Here is a 20,628-nt window from a genome sequence, read left to right on the forward strand (position 1 = left end):
TGTATATATTCTTAACAAGTGTTATGGGATAATTTTTCACATAAAATGTCAGGAATTCGCAGTTCAATTTTAATTTATTAAACCTTCATTTTTACACAACAAGATTACTTATCTATCCATCTGAAAAATAACAAAGATATATAACGTTGTTCATTAACAGTAATACAAAATGACATGCATATTTATGTTATCAACTAGATTAATTACCAACTATTACTATTGGTGATATGATACAAGCTGATAACTATCAACATTCAATAATGCATTTACTTTTATACATAATTTTGATTTGGTACAAGTTGATAACTTCAGGGACTGAAATGTTAAATTTCTATAATAAAAAGTCCAAATGATAACGTATTGATATTTTAAGGACTATTATGTAATTTACTCATTTGTCATATACATATATGCAGAAACAGTGCCAAAATAAGACTCGACTCCGTTCATAGTTCACGGAATGCTCACAGACAAAAATATCAACACCTCAATGATTTATTTGTTATGTAAAAATATTGGGCCTCATTACTCGGCCCAAAATAGAACCCATAATTTTCTTTGCTCTTTGATGGGTTTTCTAGACCATTTACAGAGCAAGAACCTTTCCTTGATCTGGCAATGGCACAGAGCCCTTGCTGTAATCTTGTCACTTGCTATCTGATACATTATGGAATTCCATATATTTCTAATGACTATGTCCTGAGTAATATAAGAAAAAAAAAATATGAGAAAGATATATTTTCCCTCTCACATTTTAATTTCATTAGTTATAGTAAGTTGATTGGATTTTTATTAACCTACTGAGCTGCTTTTGTCATTAAAAAATTTCCACTGAGCATGCAAAGATTATAATAGAAAGCTGATTCGGAAATGTTTATTTGATTCTAATGAATACTGATAGGAATAAAGATATAACAAATGAACACTATTATATACATTGTTTAAATATCCTACTTATAGTTTTCAGAAGTAAACAAGGCACACAAATCATCAATCAAAAACATTACAGAGGTAAACAAGGCACGAAAATCAATTGCATTCTCCACAACTAAGACTACTTTGAGTTTTCATTTCGGGTTCCCAGTTTAAAGATGACTAGACTGGATTACTAAATAGTCGGATTACACATGTCTGAATCGCTGGATTACTGAATGAATGGATTAGTGAATAACTGAAATTGGGTTTGTGTCTTTGTTTCCGAAAAATGAAACAACTAGTATACCGGTATACACAGGAAATATCGGGGAGATATTCTTCCTGGAGAAAACAACACCCAATATTTCTTTTCAGACAATAAAATAAATTGACATAACAATAGAAATACCTTTAAACAAACAAACATAAATCACCCATATAGAACAAGGCACACAAATCATCAATCAAAAACATTACAGAGGTAAACAAGACACGCAAAATCAACTGTATTCTCCACAACTAAGACTACTTTTCGTTTTCATTCCGGGTTCCTGGTTTAGAGCTGACTAGATTTCTAGATGACTATACTGGATTACTAAATAGTCGGATTACACATGTCTGAATCACTGGATTACTGAATGAATGGATTAGTGAATAACTGAAATTGGGTTTGTGCCTTTGTTTCCGAAAAACGAAACAACTAGTATACCAGTGTACACAGGAAATATCGGGGAGATATTCTTCCTGGAGAAAACAACACCCAATATTTCTTTTCAGACAATAAAATAAATTGACATAACAATAGTAATACCTTTAAACAAACAAACATAAATCACCCATATAGAACAATAGTAATACCTTCACTCATACATGCATAAAATAGAAGACTGAGACAAATTAGACTAGACTTCATTAAACAATCTTATAATCAAATACAACTAGAACACAATTCTAAATAATCCTGTCCAAAGATTTTTCCATGTACTCGATGAGCTCGGAATCAGAATGCTTAGAATAACAGATCATAGAATATCATCGAGGGCCCGATAATACTGAAGTTGGAAAGGGGGCTGACTGATCCACCACACTAGGTATATTAGCAATCATTGGAATTGAAGAAACAAAATTGTAATCCAATGATGTTTCAACCTCCATCGCTCCTTCTAAAACCTTCACAACTATTAACATTGAAGGCCTCCGGGTGCTATCCCATTGCAAGCACCACATTGCAAGCATCATCACATTGACAATATCCTTTTTGTATAACTCAACATCACCGAGATTTTTGTCAATTAAATATGATAATTCATTGCTCTTTGATTTTTCTTCTAACAATCTAATCAGGTGTCGATTCTCTTCAGTCTGGGAATCATCAAGGTTTCTTCTTCCGCAGAGAATCTCCATTACCACCACACCAAAACTGTAAACATCAACCTTCTCAGTGACCATTGCTGTCAGCCATTCAGGTGCTAAATATCCAGGAGTGCCCCGTATTTTAGTCATTACTCTACTAATGTCCCTATTGATAAGCTTGGCTACCCCAAGGTCGGAAACTTTAGCATTATATTTTTGATCTAAAAGGATATTTTTCGGCTTGATATCGAAATGCACAATTTTTTGCCTGCAATCCTCATGAAGATAACACAAACCCTTGGCTATGTCTGTTATAATTTTGAACCTCACGGGCCAATCCAAAGGAACTCTCCCATCTCTGCAATAGATCCACTGATCTAATGACCCGTTACACATGTACTCATAAACTAAAAACCTATTCAACTTTTCAGCACAAAAACCAATCATCCTCACCAGATTGATGTGATGGATACTGCCAATAGTCTCAACCTCCGCCAAGAAATCCTTCTTTCCATGTCCGATATTATCCAAACGTTTTACTGCTATTCTCTCATCACCCCATCTTCCTTCAAACACAGTACCGAATCCACCTTTTCCTAGTACTTTGACAAAGTTATTAGTGGCCGCTCGTAGCTCTTCGAAAGTGAATCTGGTTGGCATCCCAGGTAATTGTTCGATGATATCCTCATCTTCCGCTTCTTTACACCTTCTCAAACACACTATGGAAAAAATAATTAAGGTGAGCACAAAGAACAGAGCTCCAAATGTGGAACCCAGTTTTGCTCCTAGTCCAACTTTGGACCTAGAAGGGTGTGACGGGGCAGCTTGCACCTTTATATATGCATGATACACATTAGGTTGATTCTTAAAGGTAAAAACCTCTTGTAGTGTTAAACACTTGCCATTGGAAGATTCAAACAGAGCAGCTTTACATTTGCAATCTTCAATACATGCCCTTTTGCAACTCTCCTCATCAGTTCTGTTAAATGCAACATTGGAATCATCACTGAAATAGGAGACATTGTTAAGGTCTAACATAATGTGATTGTTTGCATCTTGACAAGTTATATTAGTGATTGCATCACAACCAAGCTCTGGTCTCTGGCTATCAACCTGCTTGAAATAATTTCCTGAGGTTCCAGCGGGGCAGGTGCATTGTCCGATATTATTGCAGATACCATAGTGCCCACAGATTGTTGGATAATCACAATTATCCCAAGTGTTATCCAGATTGAACAAATCAGCCACCATTATCCATTGCAATTTATCATAATCATAATCATAAAGTCTAAAGTGCCCATCAGACTCTAATCTCATGTACTGTACTGATTTAGCAGGCGGAAATGTAAAAATAATTGGGTTATCAGTTGGAAACGTAGTGATTATAGTCAGGCTGCCATTCATGAACTTTGCAAAGTTGTCCACTAGATCTGTTCCATTTGACATGGTAAAGGCTAAATATTTTCTGTAGTACACCAACGTCGGATCCAAATTGAAAAATCCAAACAAACCATGAGCAAGGAGGGTGAGATAAAACTGGCCTTCAGACAAATCAGTGCTAGAGGTATTGGCAATGAGCCTCATGTCTAGTGCCAGTATTTGCCCCATTAATAGACAATCAGTTGGGTAGTCAAAAGATTGCCAGATAGTGGAATTATTTATATCAAAGAGCACCATATTACCAGCTACTGTGATATTAATACCGGCCACGGATCGATTCAGCTGTGATGATGAACAATGGGAATCCTTTGCTAACTGTTGCTGGAGCAGTTGGAGATGCAGGAATGACTTGGTGTTTGGGGGTAAGGCTGTCTCTAGACAGAAATGGGAGAAATACTACAATTCAGTATCTTGGGAGACTGCACTAAGAGCAACGGGGAAAAGGGGAATACCTGGTCACAATCAAGGGGCTGGATCAGTGCAAGACTTACCGCTGGCTGACTTTCAATGCTTCTCAGATGGTTCATGGGTCGAAGGCTGGAATGGGGGGATAGGTTTCTTTGTTACATGTAAAGGGGAGCTTGTCAATTATGTAATCAGCTGGGCCCACCTTTGAATTGTGACTGGATGGCATTTTCTGAGGTCCTTCAGTGCTGGACTATACTGAAGAAGCAGCCCTCATTCACTTTATTCCATGTAAACAGGGAGCTAAACAAAGAGGCAGACTGTTTGGCAAAATTGGGCAGAAGTCAACAATGGGATGCTGAGGGCTTTACTTTTCCTTGGTTTTTACCAGTAGGGTCTGGGGGGTAGTTTTCCTGGTAAGAAGAGAAGTTTGTTTATTATACAATATTCATGTGATGTTTGCTGCTTTGGGTGAACGTTACATCAATTCTCAGTTGTAAGAATGATTTGCTGGTATTAATGAAAAGCCTAAGGGCATTTACTGATAAAAAAAAAAAAGATTAACAGATAAAGAGAAGCACTGGAGAAGTGCAACGAAGGCAACAAGGGAATAAGTAAAAGCCATTTGAGGTAGCATTATTGGTTTGCTTCTATAGCAAAAGAGATGGTGTTGCCCATATCCAATTCGACAACCTCTATTGCTATTTTGGACCATCCAAGAACGATGCCTTTTGGACCGTTCAATTCCACAACCTTATAATTGCCCTTTTGGACTGTTCTATTGCTTTATTGCTTTTTTTTTTTTTTTTTTAATGCTTGGTGCATCTCCATTTTTATTACTGAGCCTATCTCCATTTTCTTTTAAAGGTTGGTTAACTTCAATTTCTTTTAAATTAGGTTGGACCGTTCGATTGACTCATAATCAAGAACAGTCCAAAAATTACTCAACTATCCATTCCATCCTGATAATTCTAAAGGTTGGACCGTTCGATTAATTTATTTTTATTACTGATATTGTTAGGTATTATAGCAAATAAATTAATGGAAGAAATATTCGCTGTTGTTTTTGAATGAGAATTTAGAATTTAAGAGAAATTACTCAACTAAAAATAAAAACAAATTACAATTTCTGATAATTCTACATTATTCGGGTTAATTTCAAGATTGTTTTTGTTAGAAAAATAATTTATTGATGTAGAAAACAAAAACTAGTAGTTTTAATGAGATAATTGAAGTACCGTTTTCTATTTGTCCAATTGTCTAATGGAGAAGGACAAAATATATATTACTACTTTCAACAGTCGCTGTTGCCTTGCAAAGAGGTAATGAGGATGTCACTATAATGGATTTTTCAATATCAAATGTCATGCCATAGAGCACATGCAATTTTAAATGTGTTGAAAATTAATTTTATTAGTAGTACTATGCAAGCATAATACATGGATATTTGATAAATACAATTCTTCTTGATAGTTCTTTGCCAATAAATGCAACTTCAAATATGTTAGTTATTAATTATAGCAAATTTGTACAAATATGATCTTAACAATTGTAGGTATATATTCTTAACAAGTGTTCTGGGATAATCGTTCAAATGCCTCCATGTTTTTGTGCCTCCATCTCTCTCCATTATTTTCAAAGTTCAAACAGTCGATCCGAGCCGCTCAACTTAACCTCCATACTAAAATATGTTTGGAGACCAAATTTTATATTTTTAGAAATTTTTTTACTATTTTTTTAGATAGGTAAAAAAATACTGTTTTTAGATAGGTAAAAAAATACTGTTTTTAGATGGTTCAGATTTACTGATTTTGTACCTATCTAAGAAAATAGTAAAAAAATTCCTAAAAATATAAAATTTGGTCTCCAAACATATTTTAGTATGGAGGTTAGGTTGAACGGTTCGGATCGACTGTTTGAACTTTGAAAATGATGGAGAGAGATGGAGACATGATGGAGGCATTTGAACCCTCCTCTTGATAAATACAGTTCTTGATAATTCTTTGATAATAAATGCAACTTCAAATTGCTTGATTGATACTATTAGATGTTCAAGCAAATTCTGACATATATATTTATAACGATTGTATAGCACATGTTATGGAATATTTGTCATGTGAAATGTTATGAATTGAGAGCTCAATTTAATTTATTAAACCTTCATTGTTACCCAACAGCACAGACACCTATTTAATTGTTGTTCATTAACTCTAATACATAGTGCAGATTAATAGTATGATGCTTATTTGATTGAGGGTTCAAATGCACTCAAATTTTTGTGCACCCAAATGCACTTTATCTTTTTTCTCCGTTTTCAAAGTCCGAATAGTCAATCCGAATTGTTAGATGCGATCTACATATTAAGATGTGTTTGGAGACCAAATTTTACATTTTTTGGATTTTTTTTACTATTTATTAAGCCACTTTGAAAATTGCTGATCCAATGGTCCAGAAAATGTAAAATTAGCGATTTTCAAAGTGGCTTAATAAATAGTAAAAAAAATTCAAAAAAATGTAAAATTTGGTCTCCAAGCACATCTTAATATATAGATCGCATCTAACAGTTCGGATTGACTATTCGGAGTTTGAAAACAGAGAAAAAGAATTTGAAAGATATGGTGCATTTGGGTGCACAAAAATTTGGGTGCATTTGAACCCTCCTCTATTTGATTATATAGATTCCATTGTAGATAGAAATTTTGATATACAATAGGGTCATCATTGAGATTATCAATAAAAATGACTTGTATATATATATTTATGTGAACAATAGGGTTACCAATTACGTGAACGTATTAATCACCAACTATTGCTATTGGTTTTATGAATATTATTATTAACATTCTTGTAATCTTAGAACTACATAATTTATTTATTATTCAAACATATATTAACACTATGACTGATTTGGTACAAGTTGATAGCTTGAGGGACCGAATGTTAATTTGAAAAATAAAATATTCAAATGGTAAAAAATGATATTTTAAGGACTATTTTTGTAATTTCCTCACCCAAAGCAATTTTGCCAACTGCCAAGCATGCCTCCGGTCATATAAACACCTCACTGTGCAGTCATCATTTCCTAATTTTAGTTTGCTTTATTAGACAAGTAAAATTATTGGGCCTCTTTTGGCCCAAAATAAAACCCATAATGCTTTATTTGCTTTATCTGAAGCGCAAAGCTTTCCTTGATCCAGCAATGGTTATGGGCCTTATGGCACAGAGTTGCACCATTCTCCTCTTTGTAAGCCCTTGCTGTAATCTTGTCAATTGATATCTGGTAAACTTTTCTCTGGTATCTGATATATACTGAAGACCATCTTTTGGAAATATGTTTAAATGGTGTATTATAGAATTCCATATATTTCAAATGACTATTGGCTTTTTCATAATTTATTGATCTCTTGGGGGTAAATTGATACTCATTCATAATTTATTTATAAATGTATCATAACTGGTACACAAATTTGTACTGACTTTTCCCTTTCGCATTTAATTTCACTAGTTATAGTAACTTATATTGAATTCTTTTTAGCCTTTGATCGGAATAAAAACCAATTAAAACAGAATTCAATGCAATAGAAAAGAGACGAAAATAATTGATTTGAGAATGAATTTCCTTGAACAGAAACAAAAGGAAAGAATTCAATTCTAAGTAGTAAGAAATAGCTCTAAAAGTTCATTTAATTACCAAATTTACCATAAATAACAAAAACGGAGGGTTAAAGAGAAAATGCAAACTCACCCTCCACAGCTTCGCCTCTTCTTCTTCCCTGCAGCCACGAATCTCGGAGACCACAACTCCTCTCCGTCTCTTATTTTTCACTTCAGTCACAAATCACGAGACTCACAAGTCCACCTCTCCTTTCTTCTAGCCGGCAGTGGTGTAAAAAGAGAGCCCAATGAGGATAGTTGTGTATTTTTACTTTGACGAAGATGATTCTCACCAAATCTCTTGCTTTTGCGCTGGATTTCCCTTCGCGATTTCGACGCCTCCAAATCGCATGAAATCTTTTCTTTTCCCGCTCGTCGCTCTCTTCCGATCAGGCGAACAGCATCAATTACAGTTTAGGTTACAGTTTTTGAGATGATCAGATTACTAAATGTCTGAATGACTGGATTACTGAATAACTGAAATGGACTTTGTGCCTTTTTGCCAAAAAAAGAAACAGCTATATACCAATATAAACATAAAATAAGGGGTGATCTTCTAGATGGAAATAACAGCACCCAAGATTTTTTTTTTTCTGGAGAATAAAACAAATTGACATAACAATAGTAATACATTCAAACATACATGCATAATATCACCCATACATAACAGTAGTTATACCTTCAAACATACAAGCATAAAATCACCCATACATTACAATAGTATTACATTCAAATATACATGCATAAAATAGAAAACAATCTAACAATTAAATATTAAGTATTAAAACACACTTCTTACCAGTTCAATGACTGCTCCAAGAACTCTTTCAGCTGAGAGTCTAAATGCTTAGAACAAAGGATCATGAAATTTCATCGAGGACCTGACAACACTGAAGTTGGAAGGGGATCTGACTGATCCACTATGCTAGGTATACTCGCAATCATTGGAATTGAAGAAACAAAATTATAATCCAATGATGTTTCAACCTCCATCGATCCCTCCAAAACCTTAACCACTATTAACATTGAAGGCCTTCGGGTACTATCCCATTGCAGGCACCACATTGCAAGTTTCATCACATTCACAATATCTTTTTTGTATAATTCGATATCACCAAGATTTTTGTCAATCAAATATGATAATCCATTGCTCTTGGATTTTTCTTCTAACAGTTTTATCAGATGACGATTCTCTTCAGTCAGGGAATCATCAAGGTTTCTTCTTCCAGATAGAATCTCCATTACCACCACACCAAAACTGTAAACATCAACCTTCTCAGTGACCATTGCTGTCAGCCATTCAGGCGCTAAATATCCAGGAGTGCCCCGCATTTTGGTCATTACTCTGCTAATGTCCCTATCAATAAGCTTGGCTAACCCAAAGTCAGCAATTTTAGCATTAAATTTTTCATCTAAAAGAATATTTTCCGGCTTGATATCGAAATGCACAATTTTTTGTCTGCACTCCTCATGAAGATAACATAATCCCTTGGCTATGTCGGTTATAATTTTGAATCTGATGAGCCAATCGAAAGAAACTCTCCCATCTCTGCAATAGATCCACTTGTCCAATGACCCGTGACACATGTACTCATAAACTAAAAACCTATTCAATTTGTCAGCACATAAACCAATCATCCTTACCAGATTAATGTGATGGATACTACCAATAGTCTCAACCTCCGCCAAGAAATCCTTCTTTCCATGTCCGACATTATCCAAACGTTTCACTGCTATTCTCTCATCACCCCATCTTCCTTCAAACACAGTACCGAATCCACCTTTTCCGAGTATTTTGACAAAGTTTTCAGTGGCTGCTCGTAGCTCTTCGAAAGTGAACCTGGTTAGCATCCCTGGTAATTGTTCGATGATACCCTCATCTTGTTCTTCTTCACGTCTTCTTAAACACACTATGTATATACTAATTAAGGTGAGCATTATGAACAGAGCTCCAAATGTTGAACCCAATATTGCTCCTAGTCCAACTTTGGAACTAGAAGGTGGAGGGGCAACCTGCACCTTGATATATGCAGAATAGTTATTTCCTAGTGCATCAGGTAGTTTATTCTTTAGGGAAAAAACCTCTGGCAGTGTTAAACACATTCCATTTGATGGGTTCCCATTGAGTGACTGAAATAGAGCAGCTTTACAACTACAATTTCTAAGGCATGCCTTTTTGCAAGTCTCCTCATCATTTGTGACGTCATATACAACATTGTCAAGATTATCGAAATATGATACATTATTAAGGCCTAGCAGAAGATGATTATTTACATCTTGACAAGTTATATTAGTAACTGCATAGCAACCAAACTCCACTTGCTGGTCATCAATCGGCTTGAAATAATTTCCCAAGGTTCCTGTGGGGCAAGAACATTGTCCATTATTGCAAATTCCATAGTGCCCACAAAATGTTGGGTAATTACAGTTATCCATATCAAATAAATCACCCACCATTTTCCATCCAAGTAAATCATCATAATCATAAAGTCTCAAGTGTCCATCAGATTCCAATCTCATGTACTGTATTGATTTAGCATGAAGAAATTCAAAAATATTTGTGCCTTTATTAGTATTTGATAATGTGGAGAATATAGTTAGGCTTCCATTCATGAATTTTATAAAAATAGACTTATCCACTGTTCTATTTGAACTGTCGCTTGTTCCATATGACATGCTATAGTAGTACATCTGTGGGGGATCCCAATTGACAAATCCATACAAACCATGTGCAAGGAGGGTAAGATAAAGCCGGCTTTCAGACAAATCGGTATTGGAGGAATTGGCAATGAGCCTCAAGCCTCCTGCCATCGTTTGCCCCATTACTAGACAATCAGTTGGGTGGTCAATGGATTGCCAGATTGTGGAATTATTTGTATCAAAGAGCACTAGATTACCAGCTTCCGTGATGTTAATACCGGCCACATATCGATTCAACCCGCTGGTGGACCAAACTAGCCTACCATCACTGTCACGAAGGGTTAGACCATCTTTGGATGTCAGTTGAAGTGTGGCATTTTCACTGACAGGGCGGGCTCGATTTGCTGACCAAATGACTTGTGGACGGTCATAGCAGGACAAATAATAACCGTCGTACAAGTTATACTTTTGTACGATAATATATATGGAGAGAAAAAAGCTCTTACAGGGTGGGAAACAGTAAAACCCAGTAGCAAATGACATGCTGGGGGTTGCATTTCGCCAGAGGAAGGAACGAACAATTTCACCACCATCATCAGTACAGTTCTGTGGGAGAGATGGTGAGTTGGTCCATGACGCCGGAGCGCTTGCAGTGGGATTGTTATAAGGTTGTGGATTAACAGAGAAGGAGAAGCACAGGAGAAGTATTGCAACGAAGGCAAGGGAAGAAGTCAAAGCCATTTGGGATAGCATTATTGGTTTGCTTCTGAAAAATAGAGATGGTATTGCCCATATCCAATTCCAGAACCTCTATTGCAATTTTGGACCGCTCAAGAACGATGCCTTTTGGACCACTCAATTGGACCGTTCAATTAAGTGGATAGCAATAATTAATTGACTCATTAATCATCCGATTGATTTATTATATGAATTGAAAGTAAAACATCAAGCAAATCTCAAGATCTCCAATTCTCTTTTGTTAATCATCCGGTGAAAAAAAATATTCAAAAATAAATAAATATATAAAGGATGACATGACAAATCAAAATTTAACTAACATATAGGGATATTATTAATTAGTTAAGAAACTTTTACTTAATAAAAGTTGATCTTTAATTGACTTTAGTGCAACAAATATTGAATTCTCATTCTTAATTGAATTGAACTGAATAATGCTTAATTTTAGTTACGTATTCTTGTGAATAATCAGAATGCAGAATTTTAGAGAAATTAATTAATTTAAAAAATTATAAGAAAATTAAGATCTCTTTGAAATTCTACATTAGGGTTAATTTCAAGATTTTCTGATTATTGTTTGAAAAAAAAAACTTAGTTGATCTTGTAGAAAACATAGACTAGTAGTTTAAACAGAGAATACCAACAGTCGCTGTTGATAACTTGTATTATATTAAATAGTTGCTATTGTCGACCATTTTTTTGCTTGTTATTGAGATAACATAAACCCTTGGCTATATCGACCATTAAATTTATATTAAACAGTCACTATTGCCTTGCAAAGAGGTAATGAGGATGTCACTATAATAAATTTTTCAATGTCAAATGTCATGTCATAGAGCTCAATTTTATATTCTGTTGAAATTAATTTTATTAGTACTACTATGCAAGCATAATGCATGTATATTTGATAAATACAATCCTTCTTGATAATTCTTTGCCAATAAATGCTACTTCATATTGGTCGATTGATATTGTTAGGTATTGTAGCAAATTCGGACAAATATGTTATTAACAATTGTATGTTTATTCATAACAAGTGTCTGACAGGACAATTTGTCACATAAAATTAATGTCACGAGTAGGCAATTCAATTTTAATTTATGGAACCTTCATTTTGACCCAAGAATATTACTCATCTATGCATCTCAAAAATAATAAAGAAAAAAATTTCGAGCAGTTTTTTCCCCTGAATCTCATTTCCTTAGTTCTAAAAAAATGTTTATTTTTGTTTATTTATCTGACAGAGTATTACTGATGTAACAACATTAACAACATCAAACGACATTAAACAACATCAAACTAGGCTACCGTCACTGTCACGGAGGGTCAGATCATATGTAGATGTCAGTTTAAGTGTGGCATTTTCACTGACAGGGTGGGCTCAATTTGCTGACCAGATGACTTGCGGAGGGTTGTGCAAGCCATAATAATAATCAACAGCATATATGGAAAGAAAAAAGCTCTTACAGGGTGGGTAGCAGTAAAACCCAGCAGCAAATGACATCCCGTGAGTTGCGTTTAGCTGGACGAGGAGGGAACAGACAATTTCTGCACCAGAGAAAATAATGTTGTGCGGGAGAGTAAATGTGTTGGTCCATAATACCGGAGCACTTGCAGTGGGATAGTTATAAAGTTGTGGATTAACAAAGAAAGGGAAGCACAAGAGAAGCGCAACGAGAGCAAGGGAAGGAGTAAAAGCCATTTGTGGTAGCATTATTAGTTTGGTTCTGTAGCAATAGAGATGGTATTGCCCATATCCAATTGCACAACTTCTATTGCTATTTTTGACCATTCAAGAACAATGCCTTTTAGGCTGTTCAATTCCACAACGTGATAATTGCCGTTTTGGACCGTTCTGTTGATACTTTTTTTTTTTTTTAAGTCCATCTTCATTGCTATTAATGAGCCAATTATAAGTCGATACCAATAGCAATTTGACCAATTAATTATCTGATTGATTGATTATATGAATTGAAAGAAAATTGGCCTTCTTAAATCGGATACTAATTAAGAGATTTTCCAATGCCTTCTCCAATTTTCGTTTCTTATTCGGTGACAATTTTATTTTAAAAGAAATTAAAAAATATAAAGAATGACACGACAATTTTATTTTAAAAGCATATTATAAATAAGTTAAGAAACTTTTAATTGATCTTTAATTGACTGTAGAGCAACAAATATTGACTTCACATTCTTAATTTAAATTAATTGAATAAAGCCTACTTTTAATTATATACGTATTCTTGTGAATAATTGAAATAGGGTCATCATTGAGATTATCAATAGAAATGACAAGCATATTAATTATAACATCTAGATTAATTACCAACTATCTACTACCTTTCACTTTTTCAAATCCCCACACGATATTTCCTATTTTTAATATATATTTTTTATTTTCCTATGTATAAAAAATTCGGCTGTATCATACAACAAAATACTGGATTCTCACAACTGCTCAAAAACCAGAAACTATTTCTTTCGTTACTTTTCATCTCCTGCTTACATACTTAATATCAGTTTTAAATTTACCATTATTAGGAAAAAAGATAAACAAATTCACCATGAATTTCAAAAAATTTGGATTTTACAACGGACGCAACTTGAAGTTGCGTCCACCAAAAATGGGGATGTAATTTCACGCTGCGTTCATTAAATCATATTTAATAAAATTCAATGGCAGCGTTTAATAGATGTTTTTATTAATTTTCAGAAGTTAAAAATGAAAAATGAAAAATGAAAAATGAATGAATGTATTAATTAACTTATAAACTTCACATTTTTCCCGCTTGTCTTTATACTAAGTCTACTAAAAAAATATAAGCTTTACATATAAACTCATCACTTGTGAAGTAGAACCATCCCTATTTCTACTAATGAGCTGACTGTAAGTCAATAGCAATAGTCAGTTGACTTATTAATCATCTGATTGACTGAATATTAATTATCCACTAACAAATAAGATTTATTGAAAAATATTCAAAATATAAAGGATGACAAGTACAGCAAATAAGCTGGTGCTTATAATTCTTAATTAACTAATATGAAAGCAAAGAACTAACTTTTAGTCTAGTCACAAAATTCAATACTATCTCATCTTGAGTTATGAATTTGATAAGGGTCCTTTATAGACATTAGCTGGAAATTGAACGTCCATATCTCCATTTTCTTTCTCAACAAAAATAAAAAATAAAATATGAAAGCATAATATTTATTAGTTCAGCAATTCTTACTTAATAATAGTTTGACCCTTAATTGATTTCTCATTCTTAATTATATTTATTGAACATAGCAATCAATTTTAGTTACATATTCTTGCTTCCTACAGTCAATAGAAGGAATGATAATTGAAGTGGCTTTTAATTATGAATTGAGGTTGTTTTTTATTTGATTTTTTTATTTTATCCAAATAAATGAAAGTAAACGATCTACTTCACAAGTGATATGTTTCAAAAAAATGATAAAAGAATAATAAGTGTATTAAAATTAATTTATAATCTTCATAATTTTACCGCTTGTTTTTATACTAAGTACATTAAATAATTTTATAAACTTTGCACCTAAATTCATCACTTGTGAAGTAGAACCCAACTCCTAGAAAAAAAATCTAAAATTAAGTTCATAATATGAACAAATAAAATGAAGTAGATAAGTATATCATTCATAAAATTTAAGAAGTCTAGCTAGTTGCTGTTGCTACTCTGTTGTCCACCTCCATTGTACTTAATTTATGAAAGAAATATCAAGGACCTAAATTATATCTCGCGTAATTAATATCTCGGTTGTTTCATAAAATTTAAGAAGTCTAGCTAGTTGCTGTAAAGCTAGAAAGCTACTCTGTGTCCACCTCCATTTTACTTTAATTTATGAAAGAAATATCATAGGCTCTTAATATCTCGCCTAATTAATATCTTGGCTATTAATAGGCTACTTAAGTCCTTACAGGCCCCAGCGAAGACCAATATTTGGGGACTTGAAGGATGGGTCCCGCTCTACGGTTCACTCCTAAATTAATGATTGGTCCCATTGTCAGTGTAACACCAATATTCATATTAGAGCCCGTGAGAATCTGATCCAATTGAATTTCATTGCAATATGTCACAAATAAAGAGCCACATAGTAACGGTAGCCTGTGAACTATCAAACTCTTTTCTATCGTTTTTCCCCAACTTAAAAGAACGATAAAAAGAAAAAGGGAGACTTACACGTATATCTCTCAAAAACATAGAAATTATGTATTTCTTCCTCTTAAGTTCATAATTAAGAAGACTGAACACAGACCACATATTTTTATATTTTAATAAAAGGTAAAATGAGAACTTTATAAATTTTAAAGTGGGATAAATATGATATTATGAATTTAGAGGGAGGCACACATAATTTCGAAGTTTTTAAGGGATAAATATAAAATTTTAATGCCGCTTCTAGAGACGCCATAGCAGCAAGCCATAATTTGTACATTAATTGACCTTAAAAGTACAAATTAATACATTGCTGGGCCCAAATAGAGCCAATAATTCTCTTTGCTCTTTGATGGATTTTCTAGATCACTTCTGAGTTATAAAATTCTCGTATCTTTATGGAATTTATCTGGTAAGCTCTGGAACCTCAAATATCCTAAAGACCATTTTTTGTAAGTATGGTTGTAATGGTGTAATCAAGAATTCCATATATTTCTAATGACTATGGGCCTTTCCATAATTTATTGATCTCTTGTGGGTTTGGTGTTGAAGATAACAACATCGAAGGCCCAAACACATTTCTAGATTGTTCAAGAAAATAAATTGAAGTCAGTAGTGTATACTGTATAGGTATCCTAGAAATATCTAGAATTGTATAAATATTAGAATATAGGATCCAAACCGACATTAGTCAAAGGTGGTAGAAATAATATGAATTGTGTGGAAGATTCTATCACCGACATGTATGAATATAAATAGAGCCCATGTATGCAATCAGAAGTGAAATAATAGAATCAGAGCATAGTGAGGCGTGAGTTATCAGAGCCTTGTAAACCTTGTGTACTTCATTAGATAAAAGAAATCAAGTTATATAAACTCCTCTCTTCTATATCCAATTCCACAATTCGAGTTAGAATTTCCAACATTTGGTACTCATTCATAATTTCTTCATAAATGTACTAATTCAACACCAATTGAGATCGACTGGTGCAGGAGTGATGTACGAAAAAAGATCTGAGAAAGATACCTTTGCGCTTTCACAATTTAATTTTATTAGTTATATTTATTGGATGTTTTTCTAATCTACTGAGTTGCTCCTCTTTCAAATTTCCACTGAGCAAGTAAAGATTATAATAGAAAGATGATTAAGCAATTTTATTTGATTCGAAAAAGAAGCTGATAAAGATATAATTAATGAATGCTACATACAGTTTTTAATTTTCTATTTATACTTTTCAGTAATCCCGAATTGAAGCAAAAAGTAAGGTTTGCTGTTATACTTATTTTGTTAGAATATGGAACCTAAAAATAAACAGAGAAGGAAGAAATATTGGTAGTTCAAATTGACCAAATTCACAACCAAATCTGTTCAACAATTGTGTAAGAATTGTTGGATCATTAATTCAACGTTGGACTAATATGTCAAATAATTATGTATTGTATAATGTTAATTTTATGCTCAACTAAAAGTGATCAGTTGCCTTTTAGAAGTTATTGAGTCGGTCCATGATTCCGGAGCTCTTGCAGTGGGATAGTTTTTTTGTGGATTAACAGAGAAAGAGAAGCACAGCAGAATTGCAACGAAGGAAATTAAGGGAAGAAGTCAAAGCCTTTTTGGGTAGCATTATTGATTTGCTTCTGTAGCATTAGACCCCAGAAGAAGTTGTAAATTCATCAGACGGTGTGTTGTTAAAACCATTCAGAAATGAATACCTCTATGGAATTGGAGTCGGTATCAACTCTGCCAGAGGCGGACCTAGCACAACAACAAAGTAGGCACTTTTCGCGAGAGAAAAAATGCATTTATGACGGTACTCTGTCGCGAATAGAAAAAATATGTTTATGATGGTACTCCGTCGCGAAAAGTCACTTTTTACCCTCGCGAAAAGTGTCAGTTTTTTGTAGTGCATATTAAAATTTTCAGCCGGGCCAAAAAATAATTAAGTGTCTAATTATATAAAAACTGAGGACTCAGATCTCATTCTACTCAGTCAGGTATTGCACTGGACTTGAACTCTTGATTTGGTTGACGATGGATGTGACTCTTGTGAGAAATGCTTGAACAGATTCGCCTTGATTCATGTTGAACGTTTCAAACTCTCTTCTCAAGCCTTGTAGCCTTATCTCGCGAACTTTTGAATTTTCCTGGAATGCGGTTTTCAGTGTTGTCCATGCCTCCTTTGCCGATGCCGCTGCTGCTATTTTTGTGAACACCGTGTCAACAACGGCTTGTTGAATGAAGAACAACGCCTTCACATCTCGCTTCGTTGTTTCTGTTGGTGTGGGATCTATGGCCGTATCCACAGATCCCACACCAACAGAAACAGGGAAGCGAGATGCGCTATTTTTGTGAACACCGTCTCCACCAATTCACACAGACCTTGCGAACAGGGAAGCGAGATGTGCTATTTTTGTGAACACCGTCTCCACCAATTCCCATAAACCTTGCGACTTGAGCAAAGTTCGTATCTTGATGCTCCAGAACTCGTAGTTGTCTCCCTTGAACAGGGGAATCGACGGATTCAAAACGTTCATGTTCTCTGCCATGGTCGGATCTGCCCTGATCTCTAACCTTTGGCTCTGATACCAATTTGTTGGAATTATGGAAGAGTAAACAGAGAAGAAGATTTGCAAGGAAAATAACTTCTACTACTTTTGTGTTTTTTTTTTTTCTCTACCTGATTACAAGATTTCAGAATTTAAAGCATTGCAACATCTAAATTTAGAACCAACTATTACTACTACAGACAGCTATATTTAGAAACCCACTAATCCCAACATAATGCTGCTGTAACACGTCTAAACAGAGAAGATTCTGCCTAAATTTAACAACCAGATTACAACTAATTCTTAACAAAAATAGACCTACAACTAAAACGTAGCTTCTAGAAACTGCAGCTCTTATGTGCCTTGCTGACTTGGCTGCTGACTCGGATTACATTCAACAAAAAGCTCTTACAAGGTGGGAAGCAGTAAAACCCAGTAGCAAATGATATGCCATAACCTTTAGAGTTCAGCCGGAGGAGGAGGGAACGGACAATTGCACCACCATCAAAAGTAAAGTTGTATGTATGAGATGGTGAGTTCGTCCATGATATTTGAGTGCTTGCAGTGGGATTGAAATAAGGTTGTGGATTAACATAGAAAGAAAACCACCCGAGAAGTGCAATGAAGGCAAGGTTAGATGTGAAAGCAATAGAGATGGAATTGCCCTTATCCAATTCCACTACCTTTTAGAACGTTCAATTCCTCATTACCTTTTAGACCGTTCAATTCCACAATATTATAATTGCCCTTTTGGACCATTCTATTGATATATATATATATTTTTTTTAAAGATTGGTGGCTATCTCTATTACTATTAATTAGAAATTATAAGACGATAGCAATGGTCACTTGAGTCATTAATCATCCGATTGATTGATAATATGTATTATAAAAAAACTGCCCTCCTTGTTTGGATACTATGCAAAACATCAAGCAATTCAAGGCTTCCATATATCGCATTCTCCATATATCGCAAAACATCAAGCAATTCAAGGTTTCTCCATATATCGCAAAGAGGTCATGAGGATGTGACTACAATGGAATGTTTTTCAATGTCAAATGTCATGTCGTAGAGCACAATATTAAATGCTGTTGAAATTAATTTTATTAGTACTAACTATGCTTGCATAATGCATGTATTTTTTATAAATACAATTTTTCTTGATAATTCATTGCCAATAAATGCAACTTCAAATTTGGACAATTATGTTCTTAACAGCTGTATGTATATTCATAGCAGGTGTATAGCAGTACATGTTCTGGGATAATGTTTCACACAAAATTTCACGAATTGGGAGTTCAATTTTAATTTATGAAACTTTCATTTTCTCCTGTACTCTCATTTCCTTACTTCTAAAAAATGTTTATTTTAGTTATGTATATGATAGAATATTGCTGATTTAACAACATAAAATTCAACAAAATGAAAAACAAATTAATGGAAACTTACATAGTGTTGGATATACAGCACACAAACCTATTTAATTATTGTTCATTAACTATAATACTGAGTGCATGCATGCAGAATTAATAGTATGATGACTAATATATATTCTATTGTAGATATACATTTTGATATACAAATGATCAATAAAAATGACATGAATATTTATGGTATCATCTAGATTGATTACAAACCATTGCTATCGGTGATATGGGTATTGCTATCAATGTTCCATTATTCTTTTTTTTTTAAACATAATTTTGATTTGGTACAAGTTGATAACTTCAGGGACTAAAATGTTAAATTTGAAAAATAAAAATCGAAATGATAAATACTGACATTTTAAGGACTATTCCTGTAATTTACTCATTTGTAATACAAATATGCAAAACAGTGCCAAATTCAATTTTGCCAACAGAAAATATAAACACCTCACCTTCCAGCCATCATATCCTAATATTAGTTTGCATTGTTCGTTAAGTAAAAAAATTGGGCCGAATATATGGGCCCAAAATAGAACCCATAAGTCTGTTTGCTCTTTGATGGGTTTTCTAGACCATTTACAGAGAAAGCCCAAAACTTACCTTGATCTTGCAATGTCACAGAACACTTGTAATCTTGTCAACTGACATCTGGCAAGTTTTTCTCTGTTATCTGATATATTATGGAATTTTATTTATTCTAAATACTACGGGCCTTTCCATAATTTATTGATCTCTTGGGGTAAATTGGACTATGACTGGTAGACCAATTGAGATGACTGGTAAAGCATTGATGTATTGAGGGATGTAAGGAAAAAAATTCTGAGAAAGTCACGTTTGCCCTTTCACATCTTATTTTCATTATTTATAGTTGGTTATTGAAATTTTTTTAACCTACTGAGCTGCCTTTCTTTTTCAAAATTTCCACGGAGCATGAAAAATTATAATAGAAACATGATTCAGCAATAACAAAAATAATAAAGTGGAAATATATTTTGGAGAAAATATATAGGTGCAAGTACAATTTTATAATGTTTTGAATCTTAAGTCTAGTTTTGTATGTTAATTAGGCAGGTTTAATATATTTTTATTTGATTCAAGATAAAGTTAAATAGGCCTAAAATTAAACAAAAGATAAAGTTATAATGTTTTACTTACAGCAGGCTCCACAAACGTAATAAGTTAACACACCTAAATTGATTTTTAACCTGGACCGGAATAAAGTTAAGCTTATGTCATCTTATATCATCTTATATCGACCTAACTATTCTGAGGTTGATAGTCTAAGTAAGAACTAAATCCCTTATTCCTCAATTTAGTCCTCATGTAA

The 20,628-nt window shown here is 33.8% G+C and overlaps 2 protein-coding genes across 2 annotated transcripts; both read right to left on the bottom strand.

Moving 5' to 3' along the window:
• Positions 1-1,729: 1,729 nt before the first annotated feature.
• Positions 1,730-4,718, bottom strand: LOC144554409 (G-type lectin S-receptor-like serine/threonine-protein kinase SD2-5). Its single transcript, XM_078302730.1, has one exon. It carries the CDS (start codon positions 3,943-3,945, stop codon positions 1,948-1,950), a length of 1,998 nt encoding a protein of 665 aa, XP_078158856.1. The 5' UTR covers positions 3,946-4,718; the 3' UTR covers positions 1,730-1,947.
• A 3,657-nt stretch (positions 4,719-8,375) lies between these two features.
• Positions 8,376-11,192, bottom strand: LOC144554676 (G-type lectin S-receptor-like serine/threonine-protein kinase SD2-5). Its single transcript, XM_078302989.1, has one exon. The coding sequence runs from the start codon at positions 11,158-11,160 to the stop codon at positions 8,638-8,640; it is 2,523 nt and encodes an 840-aa protein (XP_078159115.1). The 5' UTR covers positions 11,161-11,192; the 3' UTR covers positions 8,376-8,637.
• Between the last annotated feature and the right edge of the window lie 9,436 nt (positions 11,193-20,628).

The sequence above is a fragment of the Carex rostrata genome, chromosome 5, assembly GCF_964058835.1.
Source record: "Carex rostrata chromosome 5, lpCarRost1.2, whole genome shotgun sequence".
In the NCBI taxonomy this organism is placed as follows: Eukaryota; Viridiplantae; Streptophyta; class Magnoliopsida; order Poales; family Cyperaceae; genus Carex; species Carex rostrata.